The 18,270-nt window shown below is 41.7% G+C and overlaps 1 protein-coding gene across 1 annotated transcript in view; it reads left to right on the forward strand.

The window, feature by feature from the left end:
• Positions 1-18,002, forward strand: part of TPK1 (thiamin pyrophosphokinase 1) — a 141,358-nt gene extending 123,356 nt beyond the window's left edge. The window contains exon 5 of the mRNA XM_065753069.1: positions 17,018-18,002. Within this exon, the coding sequence (XP_065609141.1) occupies positions 17,018-17,136 (119 nt within the window). The 3' untranslated portion in view covers positions 17,137-18,002. The remainder of the gene's footprint in view (positions 1-17,017) is intronic.
• The last annotated feature ends 268 nt before the right edge of the window (positions 18,003-18,270 follow it).

The raw sequence follows: 18,270 nt of genomic DNA on the forward strand, positions 1-18,270 counted from the left end.
TTATGACTTCTTGAACAAAGATTTAAAGATCTGAGTGCCAAGATTTTCAAGAGCACAGTTCAATGAAATTAGTCTCATTAGCAATTAAGGATTTGTTGGGAGTGGGTTTTGTATTTTAGTTGATCATGATTCCATGCTGATACTCACATTTGTGTAAAATCAGAATTTAATCCAAGAAGTCCAGCATTTGGGTCCTATTCTGGAAGAAAAGTTTTTTGTTTTAAAAGAGGGATGTAAAGCAAGCAAAGGCGGTGATAGTGCCTTTATTTGAGGTAGAGGCGCTACAGAAAGATGTTAGAGATAAGGGGAATGAACTCACCCCTCCCGGCGACCGTTTAGTTAAGGAATGCAGCCGCCTCTTGTTCGAACACTGGCGCGCCAGAAGGAAGGGAGCCAGGGAGGAGGTAGGGGGCAACCCGGGCATGCTCTGAGCGTATCTGTGCTCCCAGAAGTACAGCCGGAAGCACCACCGAGAGGGAGAGAGAGAGAGGAAGGTTGGACCTGGGCTCCTCCGCTCGGGTCACTCAGGTGCTCATTCACTGGTTCAGGCTGTGACCAGGCAATCCCACTACAAGGGACAACTGCTGTGTGTCTAATTTCCTTACCTTGTCTTCTATGATTTTGTTATACAGAGCTTCATGCATATCAGCAACAGAAGGAAAACTACAGCATAACCTTTTTACTGATGATGGTAGTACCTTTAGGCTGAATGCAAGCATGGTATATTCTTATGAGATGCTTGTATAACTTTCTTTCCAAATAGCAGCAGTGAGTAGCGGTTTCCAGCACATCTCCTGGAGCTCTGGAAACTAATATTTTACTCAGCAGTAAGAAGAAGAGCCATCTGGGGTCTGTTGAAATAGCCTCTTTCTTCCTTGATGTATTTTAATAACTTTGGTTTTGCTACAAGTGTCTTCAAGATTGTAAAATTCTGCTTTTTGCTGTAGTTTTTTTGTTTGTTTGTTTGGTTGGTTGGTTGGTTGGTTTGGTTTGGTTTGTTCTGTTTTGTTTTAACCAAGACTTCAGCTTTCCTTGCTAGTGATCTAGAACCTAACAGTCTGCTGAAGTTGATCAAATCTGCTGAGCATATACTTCCTTCAGAAGGAAAGAAAGACTCAAAACTTCTGAGTTCCTTATATTTCTAGTGGAAGGACGTTTCTCTGGGTGTTACATTTTATTTTAATTAAAAAAAGGCTGAAGGAATCAATTACAGCTTTTTCTTCTCTTTTCAGACCCTAAATAACAAAGTGCAAAGCAGCATCAGCTTTTGTGCGATTTGTTGCAGTGTAGTTACATCACTCAAGGAAGATTACAGTTGGCTCAGCAATGCAAAAGAGAAGGAGAAGCTGGCAGGCAAGTTCTGGCTCATCATAAATATGCATAAGGAGTTCCCATATCAATGGGAGCACAGACAAGGCTAGGCCCTGGAGGTTATGTTCTCATTACGTCTCCTTCTCATACAATGTAAAGGGGAGTAGTCTGGCAGACTCCAAGACTTACTGTATTCTGTTTTGGGAAGATTAGGTTTTGAAGAAAAACATCCAGTAATCACCAGGGCATTATTTATATCATCATAAACTCAAGCTAACTGATTTTAGTAACCATTATTATTCTAAAAAAACAGCAGCCCTTATCTCTGGCACTGCACATGTGCTGTGGTTATGAGGAAGCTTTTCTTTTCCCTTATGCTCCTTTGCACCATACCTCGACTTAACTCATTTTCCTCTCCTCTCTTCCCACGTCTAGCTGTCAATCACTGTTGCATCACTTTACATCACATACATCAAGGAGATCAGCTTTTTCCCTGAGTGAACCAATTCTAAAGCTGGCTTCCCAGAGGCTCTACAGATCGTGTCCCTCCTGTCTCCCAAAATGACAGGTTTGAGCACAGATTTTCTGCACTCACCTGTTGAAGAGTGAGGCTTTTTCAGTTCTACAGTGTTGTTTTAAGCCCTCATCCTGCTTCCACTATAGAGTGTGCATATCTCTGTGTGCGTGGCCTCTGTAGGGCACCCTTCTGTGGCTGACTGACATCAGCTTCACATGAGTAAGATCTTTCTGCCTCCTCAAGAGTTCTGTGCTTTGCCCAAGAACCCTCTGACTATTTATGAGTAACCTTTCAAGGCAGCAAGCAGAGATTTATCTGCCTGGCCAGTAGTGATGTTAGAAATCATATAACTACATTTTTGTTCACAGCTTTTAGCTTGACACTTTATTGATCTCTTTTCTACTTACATACGTGTAAATGACCCCTGTACTTCAAAATCTGTATCATCAAGATCTCATTCTTGCTTGTGACTCAGTACATCTTGCCACACACAGGCCTCTATGCTGCAGAACTTCTCTGTGACATTTCTGTGCAGAACTTGCACAAATTCTGCACTTCTCCCTAGAAATGTTGATGTTTCACCTGATGTTTTCCAAACCTACCCTCCAATAATGCTCTCTTCAGACTTTCTTCCTGCCTGATGTAGAGCACCACTGCAAATTGTCTGCCGTTGGTCTGCATTGCAGTGGGCTTGTGTGTGGTAATATTTTGATTATTCTTAAAAGAAGGCTGCCACTTACTAGAAGAGCATTATTCCATAGTAGCTGAGCCTTTTGGAAGGTGAACGTTCCTTTAGTTACAAAATAGATATATCACTTTCAGTGATGGAAACAACTTTTGTTTTTGAGGATTTCCGTAGAGATATGCTGAGTGTTCTGACAGCAGTGGGTGTTTTGTAGTGATATGTGCTTGGTATACTCCTTAAATTATGGTAATGTGAAGAGTATGAGCCTATCTCCACATCTTCCAAGAGCTGAAATGGAGTTGTAAGTCTCACTTGCTTTGAGACTTCTGCATTTGGATAATTATGAAAAGTGTCTATTCCGATTGGATTAACCCAGAATTGATCTTCAGACATCAATATATTCTTTGGTATTTCTGCTTTCATCACAAGCACATAAGGAGACATCAGAGATATTCTTATTTGTATGCTGTAGAATATTTAGTATAGGTGACTGTAGAACTCAAAAGGAAAGGTTAGAGCTATATAACAATTTTACTACAAGCGCATCTTTTAATGTCCTCTGCATCTAACTTGTGGAAACTATTGGCATGAAACCCCCCTAGTGGTAGTTAAGGGAATGCTTATCATTTGGAAATAGTTGAGTGCTCTATTATTGATCTGCATTGTTTTCAGGTAAAAATTCATGTTGTCAAGATTCTTTTCTATTTTAAGTAAACATACCTATCTAAAGAAGGTTTCAAAGTAATATGAGAAATAAACCTTTACATCTATGAATATTCTCAGAATAGAAAGTCTGTTGGTTTTTTTGTTTGTTTGTTTGTTGGCTGTTTTTTTTAACTCTACTCATTTCCTTTTCCAACAGTTATACTGCACCTCTGAAAAGCAGTTATTATTGTGTTGTAGATGGAGAGATTAACCAGAAGCCTCTTACAGCGCTATTCTTTTCATCCTTCAGATACTCTTAAGAGGGATGTGAACTTAAGAGGAAATGAAGGGTTATTGCTTCGAGAACTGGCAGAAATATTTGTGAAGTGACTTTAAGCAGAAGGATTTTTACTTTTCATGTGAGGTAATCTTGCTTTCAGTAGAATTTTCCCTATTTGCAAAGTAGAAGAATATTTCCATTCTTGTGGTTTTAAACAACCAGTCAGATAGTTAATAGGCAGTGAAATTCTTCCAGGTATCATATACTCTGAAAAATGACTACTAAACAGGAGTGGAGAATGCTGAGTATGTCAAATGACCAATGTCAACTAGGATCCACTCATATTTAATAAGCTTGATTTTGAATTTAAAATAAAATCCATAAGGGTGATTGTCTTAGCTATTGATAGGAATGTTTTTCCTACAACTTCCCTCAGTCACTGGCAATTAATGTGGAGTGATGGATGTTCAAAGATGATAGTACTATCAGAGAACAGTAATGTTCTGGACTATAAATGTGATTTACCTTACAGAAGCTCGCTGTAGCCTGAAGAAAGTCTACCTTAGGATATGTTTCTTCCTTAGCAATTGCTGCTGTCAAGGTTTTTCAGCCCCAGGTGCTAGAAATTGTTAGCTATTTGCAGAAGCAGGCAAGTTATAAAGCACTTGGCTTGGCCCCTTATTTTAATTGTGACTCCTGGATTTGTAATTCCCTTCACATTTGCAGTGTGTTGGCATTAAGTTAAACACCAAAGTCATGCCCTCCTTACAGTAAAATCAGAGAGCCTACTGATATGCATTGTTGTGCCACAGTGAGAGTGTTGCAATCCATCTATATCTGTGTACTTGAAAGTTGAATTGCATTGAATCAGCTGCATTAAACCTTCAATGGCGTTGCCTAGTGCCCTGCATTAATTTAGTGTGTACTTAGCCTCTGCTGAACTATTCCTGACAAAGGGCTGTGTGATCCATGCAGAAGTCTTTGCTTCACACCACCAGGGCAGAGAGCATGGTCCAGCCCCAAGGCGATGTTCCTAGGGGAGAGGTGGCAAGGGAAAGCACTCACTCCAAAGCACTGAATCCACAGTAGTCCCAGGGCTTTGGAAGCATCTGTGCCATTTCTGAATGTAGAGGGTGAACTGCTATCCAGTTGGTAAACTGAGGAGGGAAGGAGAAGAAAAGCTTTGCAGAGGTCAGAAGGAGGAAGCAGAGAAGGACTGAGAGCACTCTTATTGGAAATTATTACAGGAAATCAGTTAGAGTGTTTCAGAGAGCACAACTAGCTCAAGGATCCTCAGCAGCCAGTTGTCCACTCAGATGAAGTCTTTGGTTGCCGATGAGACTTAGAACTTGTTTTCAGTAATGGATCTCCTAATTAATCTCCTAAATAATTGGATCCACCTATAATGGGGACTAGGTTGGGAAGGTTATCCCCACACCTTGAGGTTGCCAGAAAAGACAGAAGAGTAATTGTGGTAGGTGATTCCCTTCTCAGGGGAACAGAGGGCCCAATATGCAGACTTGACCTGACCTGCAGGGAAATTCACTGCCTCCCTGGGGCCTGGGTCATGAACATCACCAAAGAACTCCCAGGTCTGGTTCGTTCCCCTGATTACTACCTGTTACTGATACTTCAGGCAAGAACTGATGAAATTGCTCAGGGAAGCCTGCGGACTATCGAAAGAGCTTTCATGGGTTTAGCATAACTGGTTGAGGAAGTGGGAGGGCAAGTCATTTTTTTCGCTCTCCCTTCTGGGGTAGTGAGGGATATGAAGTGGTCTAGGAAAACTCAGGTCTTGAATAAGCAGCTGAAAGGGAGGTGCCACCACAAGAACTTTGGGTTCTTTGGTCATGAGGCAGTTTACTCGGTGCTTGGCCTGATGGCTATGGATAGGTCTTGCCTGTCTCCAAGGGGAAGGTGGATCCTATCCCAGGAACTGACAGGGCTCGCTGAGAGAGCTTTAAACTAGGTACGAAGGGGGAAGGGGAGAAAATGTTGCTCACTAGGGTGAAATGAGTAGTTCAGATATGTCAACTAGATTTGATTAGGGAAGAGGGTAGAGGTCAACAGGACAGAGAAGGGCTTGGGTATGTAGGAGATTGCAGGGAAATTCCCTCTAGGAAGCAGTGGGGAAAACTTCAGGTTTCTTTCAGAGATTTGAGGGAGGGCCCCTCTTGAAAGGTAGTGTGCCAGAAGGCTCAGCTGAAGTACCTTTACACCAGTGCACAAAACATGGGAAATAAGCAGGAGGAGTTGGAAACTGTGATGTGCTTGGGAAGTTATAATCTGGTTACTATCATGGAAACGTGGTGGGATGTATCTCATGACTGACATACTGTGACTGAAGGCTGCAGGCTCTTCAGAAAGGATAGGCACAGTAGGAGGAAAGGGGAAGTTGCCCACTATGTTAGGAAGTAGATATATTGTGAAGAGCTGTGTCTGATTAACAGCCATGACCAGGTTGAGAGCCTATGGGTTAAAGTCAGGGATCAGTCCAGTAAAAGACATTTAGTGGTTGGGGTCTATTACAGACCACATCATCATCAGTAGCCTGTTGACGAGGTCTTCTTACTTCAACTGCAGGAGGTGTTGCGCTTGTCCTGATGGGGGATTTCAACCATCCAGATATCTGCTGGGATAGCAGAACGGCAGGTGGCAGACAATCCAGGAGATTCCTGGAGATATCCTGTTGAGGATAACTTCCTGGTCCAGGTACTAGATGGACCAACCCAAGGTGAAGCCTTACTGACCCTGGTGCTCACCAATGCAGAGGAGAGCATTAGAGAGAGGAAGATTGGAAGCAGCCTGAGCAGTAGTGACCATGCCCTCATGGAGTTTGTGGTCTGGAGGAATGCAGACCTGGCAAAAAGTAGGGTCAGGACCCTGAACTTCAGGAGAGCAAACTTCTGTCTGCTCAAGGAACTGCTGGAAGGGATCCGCTCGGAAACTGTTCTTAAGGGCATAAGAATAGAGCAGAGGTGGCAGCTCTTTAAGGACACCCTTCTGCAAGCGCAAGAGCTCTCCATCCCCCAGCAGAAGAAATCAAGCAGGGGAAGTGGGTGACCAACATGGCTGAGCAAGGACCTGCAGCTTAAACTGGGAGAAAAGAAGGAAATGTACAGGAAGTGAAAGCAGGGTTGTGTAGCCTGGGAAGAGTACAGGGAGGTTGTCTATGTGCAGAGTTAAGATCAGGAAAGTCAAGGCACAGATGGAGTTGAACTTGGCGAGGGATGTGAAAAATAACAAAAGGGGTTCTGGAGGTACATAGGCAGGAGACAGAAGAAGGAGAGTGGTCCCCCTCTGATTAATGAAGATGGAGAACTGGCTTCCCCAAACATGGAAAAAGCTGAGGTGCTCAATAAGTGTTTTGCCTCTGTCTTCAGTGGTGGTCAGGCTCTCCATGTCTGTCAGGATCCCGAACCTAAAAATGCAGGTGAGAGGAGTGGATTCTGTCCCACTGTAACAGTGGAAACAAGCCGAGACCTCCTCATGAAACTGAATGTATGCAAGTCCAAAGGGCTGGATGATATGCATCCAAGGGTTCTGAGATAGATGTCTCTCCATCATATTTGAAAAATCATGGCTGTCAGGTGGAATCCGCAGTGCCTGAAAAAAAGGAAACATTACTGTCATTTTTAAGAAAGGGAGAAAGTATGACCCAGGCATCTACAGACCAGTGAGCCTCACCTCTGTTCCTGGGAAGATCATGGAGGAGATCATCCTGGTTACCATGTTGAGGAACATATGAGACAAAGAGTTGATCCAAGACAGCCAGCATGGCTTCACCAAGGGCAGATCTTGGCTGACCAATCTTGTGGCCTTCTATGATGGAGAGAACGCATTGATGGACAGGGGAAGGGCAACGGATGTCATCTACCTGGACTTCTGCAAAGCCTTTGGCATGGTCCTTCACTACATCCTTCTCTCTAAGTTAGAGAGGTATGGGTTTGAAAGATGGACTGTTAGATGGATTAGGAACTGATTGGCTGGTCACAGCCAAAGGGTTGTGGTCAATGGTTCTATGTCTGGGTGGAGGCCCATCACAAGTGGTGTCCCCCAAGGGTTCGTCTTGGTACCAGTGCTCTTCAACATCATTATCAATGACATAAACAATGGAATTGAGTGCACCGTCAGCAATTTTGCGGATGACACCAAGCTGAGCATTACAGTTGATACACTGAAGGAAAGGGAAGCCATCCAGAGAGACCAGGATAGGCTTGAGAAGTGGGCCTGTTAGAACCTAATGAGCTTCAACAAGGCCAAGTGCAAGGTGTTGCACTTGGGCTGGGGTAATCCCAGGTATTTATATAGACTGGGGGAAGAACTTCTGGAGTGCAGCCCTGTGGAGAAGGACTTAGAGGTCCTGGTAGACAAGAAGCAGGATATGACAAGAGTCAGCAGTGCATACTTACAGCTTGGAGAGCCAACTGTATCCTGGACTGCATTAAAAAAGGGGTGGCCAGCAGGGGGGGAGGGAGGTGATTGTCCCCCTCTACTCAGCTCTTGTGAGGCCCCATCTGGAGTACTGCATCCAGGCCTGGGGTCCCCAGCACAAGAAAGACGCAGAGCTCTTGGAATGGGTCCAGAGGAGGGCCACAAAGATGATCAGAGGGCTGGAGCATCTCTCCTATGAGGAAAGGTTGAGGGAACTGTGGTTATTTAGCTTGGAGAAGAGAAGGCTCTGGGGAGACCTCACTGTAGCCTTCCAGTACTTGAGGGAAGTGCATAAACAGGAGGGGGAATAACCGTTGACATGAGTTGATAGTGATAGGAGAAGGGGAAATTGTTTTAAACTAAGATGGGAGATTCAGGTTAGATGTTAGGAGGAAGTTTTCTACTCAGAAGGTGGTGACATGCAGGAACAGGTTGCTTAGAAGAGGTTGTGGATGCTCCATCCCTGGAGGTAAGGTAAGACTGGATGTGGCTCTGGGCAGCCTGATCTACTGGTTGACAACCCTGCCCATGGCATAGTTGAAACTAGATGATCTTCGAGGTCCTTTTCAAACTCAGACCATTCTATGATTCTATATGATTCTGTGATCTCCTTATTTCTAATTATGGGGACAAACCTCTCTATAGAAGCTGTTTGTATTTGCAGTATCGACCACAAACTTGAGTCTTGTATCTAAAAACAAACAAGAACTTTAAATGAACTTTGTGCAAATACAACTGACAGATTCGTGCTCGTGGCAGACACTGCTCCTGCAGCCTTCCTGCAGCCAAGTGAACGGGAAGCAGCAGTTATCTTTGGCTGAAAAAAGGCTTTGCTGTGTCATGGTAAGTTATGTTTTTGTTGGAAAGGAGGGGGGGGGGGAAAAGCAGACATAGTGGCTTAGACTACTGCAAAACACAGATGGGAAAGACAGTTTCAGTGCAGTCCTTAATTTTTGTGAGGGCAGGGAAGCAGGCTGATCCAACCCAGTGACTGAACAGAGAACAGTGATTTGCTGTCTCCTGTTGGATTTCATGTTCTGTCTCAGGCTGACAGTTGTGCTGAGCTGCCTGTGAGTGAGCTCAGAGTAGCTGCTGCTCCACAAACATCAACACATTGCATGTTTACCATACAGGCTTGAGGATAAACAGGATAGAATTAATGAACATCAGTAATGGCTTTATAATTGAAATAGTATAGACTTCAGAGGTACGTGTGGTGTTAGTAAACATATTGCTTATTTGTTTAACAGAAAGACAAATACAAATAAAAATACAAAAGCTTAGTTGTATGTATGCAGATCTAGGGGACATTTTGCAACAGAAATAATTACTTCTGCTCCTTCCTCAGTGGCGATATTATCCATGTATAACTGTTTTTCCTGAAGATAGCAAACCAGTCTAAGTAATCCAAAACAATTATAGGGGTTAAAATAAACTCATTTCAGAAACCTCCTACAGATCCCACTCAATACATTGAGAGGAAGTGGTGCTGCCAGGAAGGTAAAGATAAGTGGGATCACTTTTCTAATAGAAGTATAATAGAGTTTATTGGTTGATCACCTGTGCTCAGAATAGCTCAGCTGTCAGGGAGAGCAAGCAGCTGAACATGTGCCTTGTGAGCTGTCAGTGGCTGATCAAGGTAGGTTTTCAAATAGTAATTATTCACTCCCACAGAAATGTTTCAGACAAAAGCATAGCTGCTTTACTGACAGTGTCTTTTGTGCATAAGGATGAATACTCTGTTTTTTTCTTTTCATTTTTCCAGGTAAACGTAATATCATGTTTCCGTAAAACTCTTTTAGGAAACAGCGCCGTTCACTCTTAAAGCTTGCATACTGAAATCATTTGTCAGGGCTTAAATTTGATGTGAGCTGTTTATTTGCAGTGTAGTGCCAGGATCCAAAAGAAGCTGCTGCTTGCACTGAACACCAGGCTGCCCCTGATCCCAGCTGTGCCCTGCTGCCCTGGGGCTCAGTGGAGCCAGTAAACCGTTTGTACTGTCCTTCTGCACATACCCAGTGTGAGGAGGTGGGGGCAGCATCTCAGCAAGCTCCCTGAGCACCAGGACCCCAAGTGTGGCACAGCTCATGGTGTTGTCACCTGGCAGTGCCACAGTTGCTGGTTCTAGCAACTGCTGCAGGCTGCTTGGTTTCCTGCCCCTCCAAAATGTTGCAGGAAAAACTGATTCTGTGCAAAGCTTGGTTAGATATAATTCATTGTGATTCTAGCACTGTAGTCACGTGACAGAGCAACAGGACACTGGCTATGGAGCTGGCAGTGCTGCAGGGTGAGAAGCCAACCTGTTCAGATTTGTTTGTCAGATCTGGCAGAGGACCAGCTCCAGATCAGCTCTCCCAGGCATGTCACGTCTCCACCATGGAGAGAGGAGACAGAACAGTGCCAGGTCTGGCAGCTGATGCGCTGGTACTCTCCATCACTGGTGGTCACAAAAGAGCTTGCTGACAGAACTGTCAAGTGCTGGTACCTTGTGTTGAGCTGCAGTGGGGAGGATCCCCACACAGGCCACACTGCATCAGTATTTCTTGAGCAAATACCCACATAGCTTTTGGCAGCCCAGTTTGAGCATTACAAGAGCAATTGCTGTATCTGTACAAACATCTCTACAAGTGGTGGGACAGCAGTTCCACACAGAAGCTGATTGTGAATCATACACATATTTTAAAATCATCTCTTACTGCCTGTTCTTCTTGATTAATGGGTCTAAATGTGACCAGATTTGTCATGCTTCCAAAGAATAGAGAAATAAACTAACTGTGCGTTTCAGTTGACTAGTATCACACTTATGAACTCATTGAAGGACAGAATGGTCTATGAAAGGATGGGTTTTCACGTTGCTGTGAAGTGCTGGGAAATGCCTGTAGCTAGAGGCAAGATATTGGATCAGGATCAGACCTGGCATATTGAAAGGTTTCAGATGCTGCATTGTTCTGAAGCCTGGGAGCGTGAGCACAGTTGTCTGCTGGCCTGGAGCTTGGATCAGGAAAAGATCACTTCTCCTTTCTCCTCCTCTCATCCCTTTCTGCAAACAACAGGATCACAAGGAGTGCAGAAGTCAGTGCTCTCTGCATGTAGTCATTGCTGGGATCATTGTTATTTTCTAACACACGCAGTAGATCTCGCTGCTAGGGACATCGCGTGAACTGGGCAACATAACTGCTCTCCAGCAGCAAGTGCTTGTAGTTCTCTGCAGTCATGCTAAGCTGGAGCTTCAGAGCCAAGTGCCAGGACAGCACACTGCTGCTTTCAGCTATGTCAAGTTTCAGTACCACACCAGATTGCTATCTTGAGCTCCACACAATTCAGCAATGTCCCTAAGGGCTGCAGCATGATAGCACACTGCTGTGGAACACTGGATGAGTGAATGTAGAATGAAGGCAGTTCGCTAGGGGGCATATCTTCACGTCATGCTTGCCTCTTCTCCTCAAAACAGCAACGTTGTTCATAGAATCATAGAATATCCCAAGTTAGAAGGGACTCATAAGGATCATCAAGTCCGACTCCTGGCTCCACACAGGACCACCCAAAAAAGAGACTATGTGATTGAGTGCATTGTCCAGATGCTTCTTGAACTCTGTCAAGTTCGGTCCCATTACCACTTCCTAGGAAACACTGTTCCAGTGCCTGACAGCCTTCTTGGTGAAGAACCTTTTCCTGATATGCAACCTGAAACTCCCCTGTTGCAGCTTCACAACATTCCCTGAGGTTCTATCACTGGTCACCAGAGAGAGCGCCTGCACCTCCACTCCCCATCAGAGGAAGCTGTAAGCTGTGGTGAGGTCTCCCCTCAGTCTTCACTTCTCCAGACTGAATGAACTGATGGACCTCAGCCATTCCTCATACATCTTCTCCCCTAGACCCTTGTCTTAGTAGCCATCCACTGAACATTCTCGAATAGTTTTATGTCCTTTTTGTGCCCAAAACCACACACAGTACTCAAGGTGAGGCTGCACCACTTCAGTGAAGAGTGGGACATCACTTCTCTCAACTGGCCAGCAATGCTGTGCTTGATATACCCCAAGATATGGTTGGCCTTCCTGGCTTCCTGGGCACACTATTGACTCATGCTCAACTTACTGTTGACCAGGACTCCCCAGATCCCTTTCAGCAGGGCTGCTCTCAGGCGCAGCAAGTTCAATATGTGCCCAGGCAGCCAAAAGTGGAAGCTGTATCCTGGCATGCAAGTTTGGGCACCATAATATGTGGAGGACATAAAACTATTACAGAGCATCTAAAGGATGGGGAAAAGATGGGGAAGGGTCTGAAGGGCAAGACATGTGAGATTCCTTGATTTGTTCAGCCCAGAGAAGAGGAGGCCTAGGAAAAGCTTCATGGCAGCCTACAGCTCCTCACGAAGGGATCAGAGAGGCAGCACTGAGCTCTGTAACAGGATCCAACAGATTGGTATGGAGCTGTGTTAGGAAAAGCTTCTGCACCAGACTTCTGGCACTTTGGAACTGAACTTCAGTTCACAACACAAGTGGAGGAGGACCACAATAGCAACAAGTTATTTTGTCTGTATCATATGCAAGATCTTTGCAGTAGTGACTGTCAAACCGAAACTATTTTATTTCAGTACCTGTTTCTTCATTGCTCTAGCTCCTATTGCTCTAGTCCTATTGATAATAGGACTTGTCGCTTCCATACGCCTTCAGACCTATAATGACAGACATTATACAAACTTACTGGAAAGCATCAAACATAAAGTACATCTTTGCCTTTGTCTCTTATTGACTAAACCAAATTTTATTTATTTCATTTCATAGTCTGGGTTTGCCTTAGCACAGCAAAACAGTCCTTGGACAGCTTGTTCCCTGATTTTCTTTGTGCTTACATTTTTTGTAAGTATCATTTTATGGTTTTTTGTTGGTATTCCACATCATAATCTTGTGTAGTATAGTGGGAGTTAAAGAGTTAATGCTGCAGTTCCGTGGATTGTTGGTATTTCCAGTCTCTTGGTTTCAGAAGAGAAGAATGAACTACAACTCCCGGAAGATTTCATTTTTCCATTTCCATTTTCCATTTGGAGGGAAAATAAAACTGATAGTGAGTCATGAGACCCTTCTGTTTTTGCTCCCTGGCTATTTTGCCTACAGCATTAGAGTTAAGGACTTTGGTTTCAGAAACTCATTTTATTTGATTTATTAGCTTCAATTCCAATCATACTGTATTATACTGTATAATCTTACATTCATCTGTTGTATTTAGTAAAATAAGTTTTTTCTTTTAGCTTGTTGCTGCTGTTTTCCTAGGCAGCCTTTGAGGCACTTCTGTGTAGTGTCAGTACTGGGAACAGTTCATGCTTTATTGTACATTCCAGCTATTTGCAACTTCCCATTCTGTAGTTCCCACTGCATAGAGATCAAGGACCCAATTTTTTCTTTTGTATGCATCCATGTAAACCAAGACTGACTTCAGTGAAGTCAGAATAATGACAGGTGTAAAATGAGGAGGAATGAAAGGAAAATCAGGCTGTCAACTAATTTTTTAAAGCTCATACATTATTAATACACCCTATTTAAATGCAAATTTTTGCTCCTAACACAGAACTTTAAGGAAATCCTCTCCAGATAAACTGCAATAGGATACCAAGTATTTCAATTTAACTTGTGTTTTAGCTTATGATAATTTCCTAATAATTTCTTAATTTCCTATCATTTTGTTGCATCTTTTATTTAGGGAGAAGAGAATTACGTTGTTTGTAATAAGACTTATAATTAATATTTAGTTATATTAGTTTATTATGTTTAATTATTTTGAGATTCCAAACATCCATGCCAGGAATCTATTCTGAGTGATGAAAATCAGTAAAGTGTGACTTTACATATTTCAGGAAGTAAATGAGACACACAGCTGAGAAAAGGCATTATTGTGTAGCTATCACAGTACATCATGCTCATTGTAGGGGTGTGTTGCTGTCAAACATTTGTGGTCACAGCATAAGACTCTGAATTGTTGCTGAAGTCCCGTGGAGTGGGGACCCCTGTATTACTGGGGGCCAGGGGGTTCCAGAAGGCTTCCATTTGCCTCACTGTCTTTGGATAAAGACACCAGGCATGGCTGTCTGCCCTTCTCACAACAAATTCATTGCCATCATTAAATCTGCTCCTGGATCAAGAAGGACTTGCCTCTTTCCAACATGACCATTAGATGACCCTCAGTGTTCTCAAGTCCTCCCCGGTTCTGTTACATGGTTTGCTTTTGCCACATATGTGTACAAAGAAACTTATTCTCTATATATGCCTCTCTCAAGCTCTGCTTAAGTACAGCTTGTAAGATATGTATTTAATGTACTTAATGTAAGTTCTCTTCTGTCTCAAGTACTTTAAATAATACAATGCAGTCCTTTGCATAATGACTATAGATCTACTAGACCATGAACACAGTTACTGAGGAGTAAGTAATCTGATATTTGGAGTTAGTGTTTTTGCAACGGTTGATGGCACAAGGAGGCCAAATCTAGATGCAGCTGGAGTCTGTTTGCTCAGTTTACAGGATGAAAATGTGCAGTGCAGTAGTGGGCAGATCAGCTGGCAGCAACCTTGGGTCTTCTTTATTTTCAGCACTTCCTGCAGAGAAATAAACCTCACAACTGTTCTAGATACATAATATGATATGGATTGATAGGGATTTTATAAATGTAATTTTAGGTTTCAGTTTTTTCTTAATGGTATTTTTTTAGTTGGTTGTGGGTTGTTTTTTTTCAATTATTATTATTATTATTTCTAAACTCCAAAGCTGTCAGACTTCAGAAACACACCATAGAACTGGGGCTTGGTTGTGTTCTCGTGTAACCTCCACTGTTCTCCTTGGAGGCACAACCACCTGGTCCCAGTACCTCTGAGATACACTGACTTTATGGGTGGAAAGCAATGAAAAATAGCAGAGGTACCCTGGAAGAGCTGGGTAGAATAATTTTTCACACTTTATTATCAATAAACACAGTTCTTTTGGAACCAAAGCACTAAGCCAAACTCTAGGTGAAAAAAGGTCTAGTGCTGCTGGGAGGTGGGGGGTTCGAACTGTCATTTTTGCTGAACCACCTCTTTTCATCTAAATCAGGCCTTGAATTATTTTGCATGGGGAAAAAAAATTGCTATTTCTCTTAAAGTTTTTGACAACCCAAAATAAAACTTACTTTAATTATAGAATTGTAAAAATCCCAGGTCTTTTCCAGACTGAAATTTTATAAAAATCACAAACTGAAATCCATAATTAACATTAGCTTTGTTACCTGTAAAAACTGTAAATACTCACTACAAGACAACAAAAAGGTTGTTTTCTTTGGACGGAGTTTCAGAAAAATAACATCAACAGTGGGAATGGCTTTATTATAATAGTTTTTTATCCAAGGCTTAAACTCTTGCTAGGACTTAACAAGGCATACTGAAAGCTATTAAAAATGAAAAGGAATACATGAAGTATGAAGTGGTAAAACTTATCACTTTTTTGACCTTGTAAACTTCACATCATAGTGCCTGACACAGTAGGAAGTTTTCCTGGAAGCAGTATGTATGTATATCCTGTTATCTCCTTGACTGGTTTAAACATATTTTCACATTGATTCATGAAAATATGGTTATGCATTTTTAATTGTGTTAGTGGAAATGCAGGCTGGTTGTGAAACTAAATAATCGAAATTTGTCCATTTGAGCCATGTGAATTAAAAGTACTTTTTTTTATATAGTCTTTGCATTTTCCACCTCAGCATTTCAAACTGATCCATATGCAGGAAAAAAAAATCTGGTAAAGAAAGCTAAAAATCTCCACCTAGTGGAGAAAACAAGGTTTTCACTTACATACATTATATGTAACATACACTTCAGAAACATTTTAAGTATGAGGAAATACTGCTTTGTTTCATTCAGCTGACACGTTGTTCTTAATTCTTACCTTCTACAAAGCCATTGTTTCAGAAGCAAAACCAAAACAGTAAGAATTATTCTGATAGTCTCGAGCAAAAAACAGTGAATGTTACAAAATGAGTGGGTTTATTTAAAAAAAAAAAAAGAGTGGACCCATAATGTTTGGGGATTTTCTTCCCTTCAAGCTATGCAGTAACAAACATTGGTAATTTATGTGTTAACACATTTTTTTACAGGATGGATTTAGAACAGTATTTTTACTATTTTTATGGCAAACACCTATTTCTACATAGGCAACCCTCCATGTGTTACTTCAAATTCCTCAATGACTTGCTCACCTCTGAGTGTGAAATCTGACTTCTCTGCCAACCCCACCCCATGCCGCTTATAGCAAGGCACAGCCTCATCAGCCTCTGCTCTCTCTTCCAGAGGCAAACACCACAACTCCTTTGTCCTGCCATTTCACGAGGACGCTGCCTAGCATTGTGTATGTCCAAAATCATCCTGGAAGGATATAGTAGCTTTATTTTGGTTGCATAATTATCAAGTACTGTACTGCTTGTTTTTTAACTTCTTCATCCTCTGTACTGCATTGCAGTTGTGCTGCAAACTCCCAGGATACTCAAATGGTTGGAATCTAATGTTTAAAGCAGAAGTGGAACTCAGATGTTATACTCTTCTTCCAACCATGTATAGCTAGCAAATGAAACCATTTCTTCAGTGCATTTCAGGCTCATAATTTGTGGGAGCAGGAATGAGCAGGGGCAACTGCAGATTTGGCATGAGACATTGAATACATTTTATGTCTTGCTTTTTATCTGACTTATCCTTACTTTTAAGTCATGCATGCTGTCAAGATCAACTGCACCTGTGTAGCTTGCAGCAACTGGTGGACACTATAGTGTGCACTGCATGACTTCATTACAGCATGTGAGTTTATTGTAGCTCACCTTGACCACAATTGGAATAATTGTCTATCTTCTGTCCAAAACCCAGAAAATAACTTAATATGTTCCTTTGCACACATCTTAGTCACCACCTGGCACCTGTCGTTTGGTTTGTTCTGCAGACTGAAAGGAAGGATGGTTTTGAAGTTTTTACTTTTCTAACTGGTATTTACTACACCTATTTTAATGGTATTTTTCTAGGTTAGATTTGCTCAGCTGTTTTTATGTGGGTCTTCTTTGTAGGACTAGCAAATGTCCATTCATAAATGCTTTTGTTTCAACAGTACCATTAAGCCTCTTTCTTTCTTTTTGTAGCTAACCAGGTGTTGAAGTTCGGAACACTTGTCAGTACTTCCAATACCTATGACAACTCTGGGAGTGTGACCATCGAGACAGACAAGCCTTTGCTGTGGACAATGGCAATCAAACTTTAAGATGAATTGCAGCTACCTTTTCTGATCCGTCTGAATTTACTGCAAAATTTCACTGAATTGAGGCAGTAAAACTGATCCTAAGGGAATAAGTATGCACTGATTTTAGGTAATAAATGGAAAACAGGTCTGAAATAAAAGTCATTTAAGACCAAATTGAGTCTAGGAACAACAAATCAGAAGATGAACTGCCACCCTATATGATCACAAATAGAAGCAGATGTAAATAAATTGCAAACCTGGTTAGTTTGGACTTAACATTTTGCCAGAAGGGTACGGTACTCAGTTGCACAGACTACACCTTCATAATGAAAATGTGATAGCATTAAGCATAATTGTTTTCTATCCCTATTTCTAACATATATAGTTGCTGGTGACGTTTTCTCTAAAAGAGTAATAATTTAAAGACTTTCTACTCATAAGGCAAGTATGTCCATTGAAGAAGCTTTGGTTTTGTTGTAACTCCAACATCAGACTTTACATCATTAATTTGAAGTCTGCAAAGCAATGTAGCACTGTAACTTCTACAATTACCAAATATTTCTAGTAAGCTTCTTGGAGTGAAGTACAAATTTCTTGTTCTTAATCTGCAGACCAAGAGCAATGCATCTACCAATTTCTGCAAGCTTATTTTTTAAATTAATGTATTCAGTCATTTAGTAGTTGAAATGTCTAGATCTAAGTATGCAGAGGCCTTAATAATTCTTTATGCAGATGACTTAGACAGAACTAGTATCTAAAATCAGTCACTAAGGCTATGGTTCCTTTCCAGCAGTCTGAATAATGGTTAATTCTCTGAAAAACTGTTTACTATCTCTGAAAACTAACTTAACCTCAAACTGTTCATTTTAGTAACCAAGTTTTGTGTCCTTAATAAGAATAAAGATCAGCAATACAAATTCTTTTAATTTTTTTTCTAATTCTTTTTCCTGTCAAATACATAGTATAATCAGTTGCAAATGCAGAAATGAATTAGAGGTAATGTTGATTCCAGAAATTAATTACAATAATTCAATTCAATAAACTTTTAACTCACTACTTATAATAATGATGATTTCTCACTGCCTACCTTTGCAGTGGAACAGCTTCTGAAAAGTGACTGTACATTATTCACCCTTAGAAGTTTTAAGGACTGAA

Source organism: Cyrtonyx montezumae, unplaced genomic scaffold (assembly GCF_038088225.1).
Source record: "Cyrtonyx montezumae isolate F1298 unplaced genomic scaffold, pur_monq_1.0 scaffold_8, whole genome shotgun sequence".
NCBI lineage: Eukaryota > Metazoa > Chordata > Aves > Galliformes > Odontophoridae > Cyrtonyx > Cyrtonyx montezumae.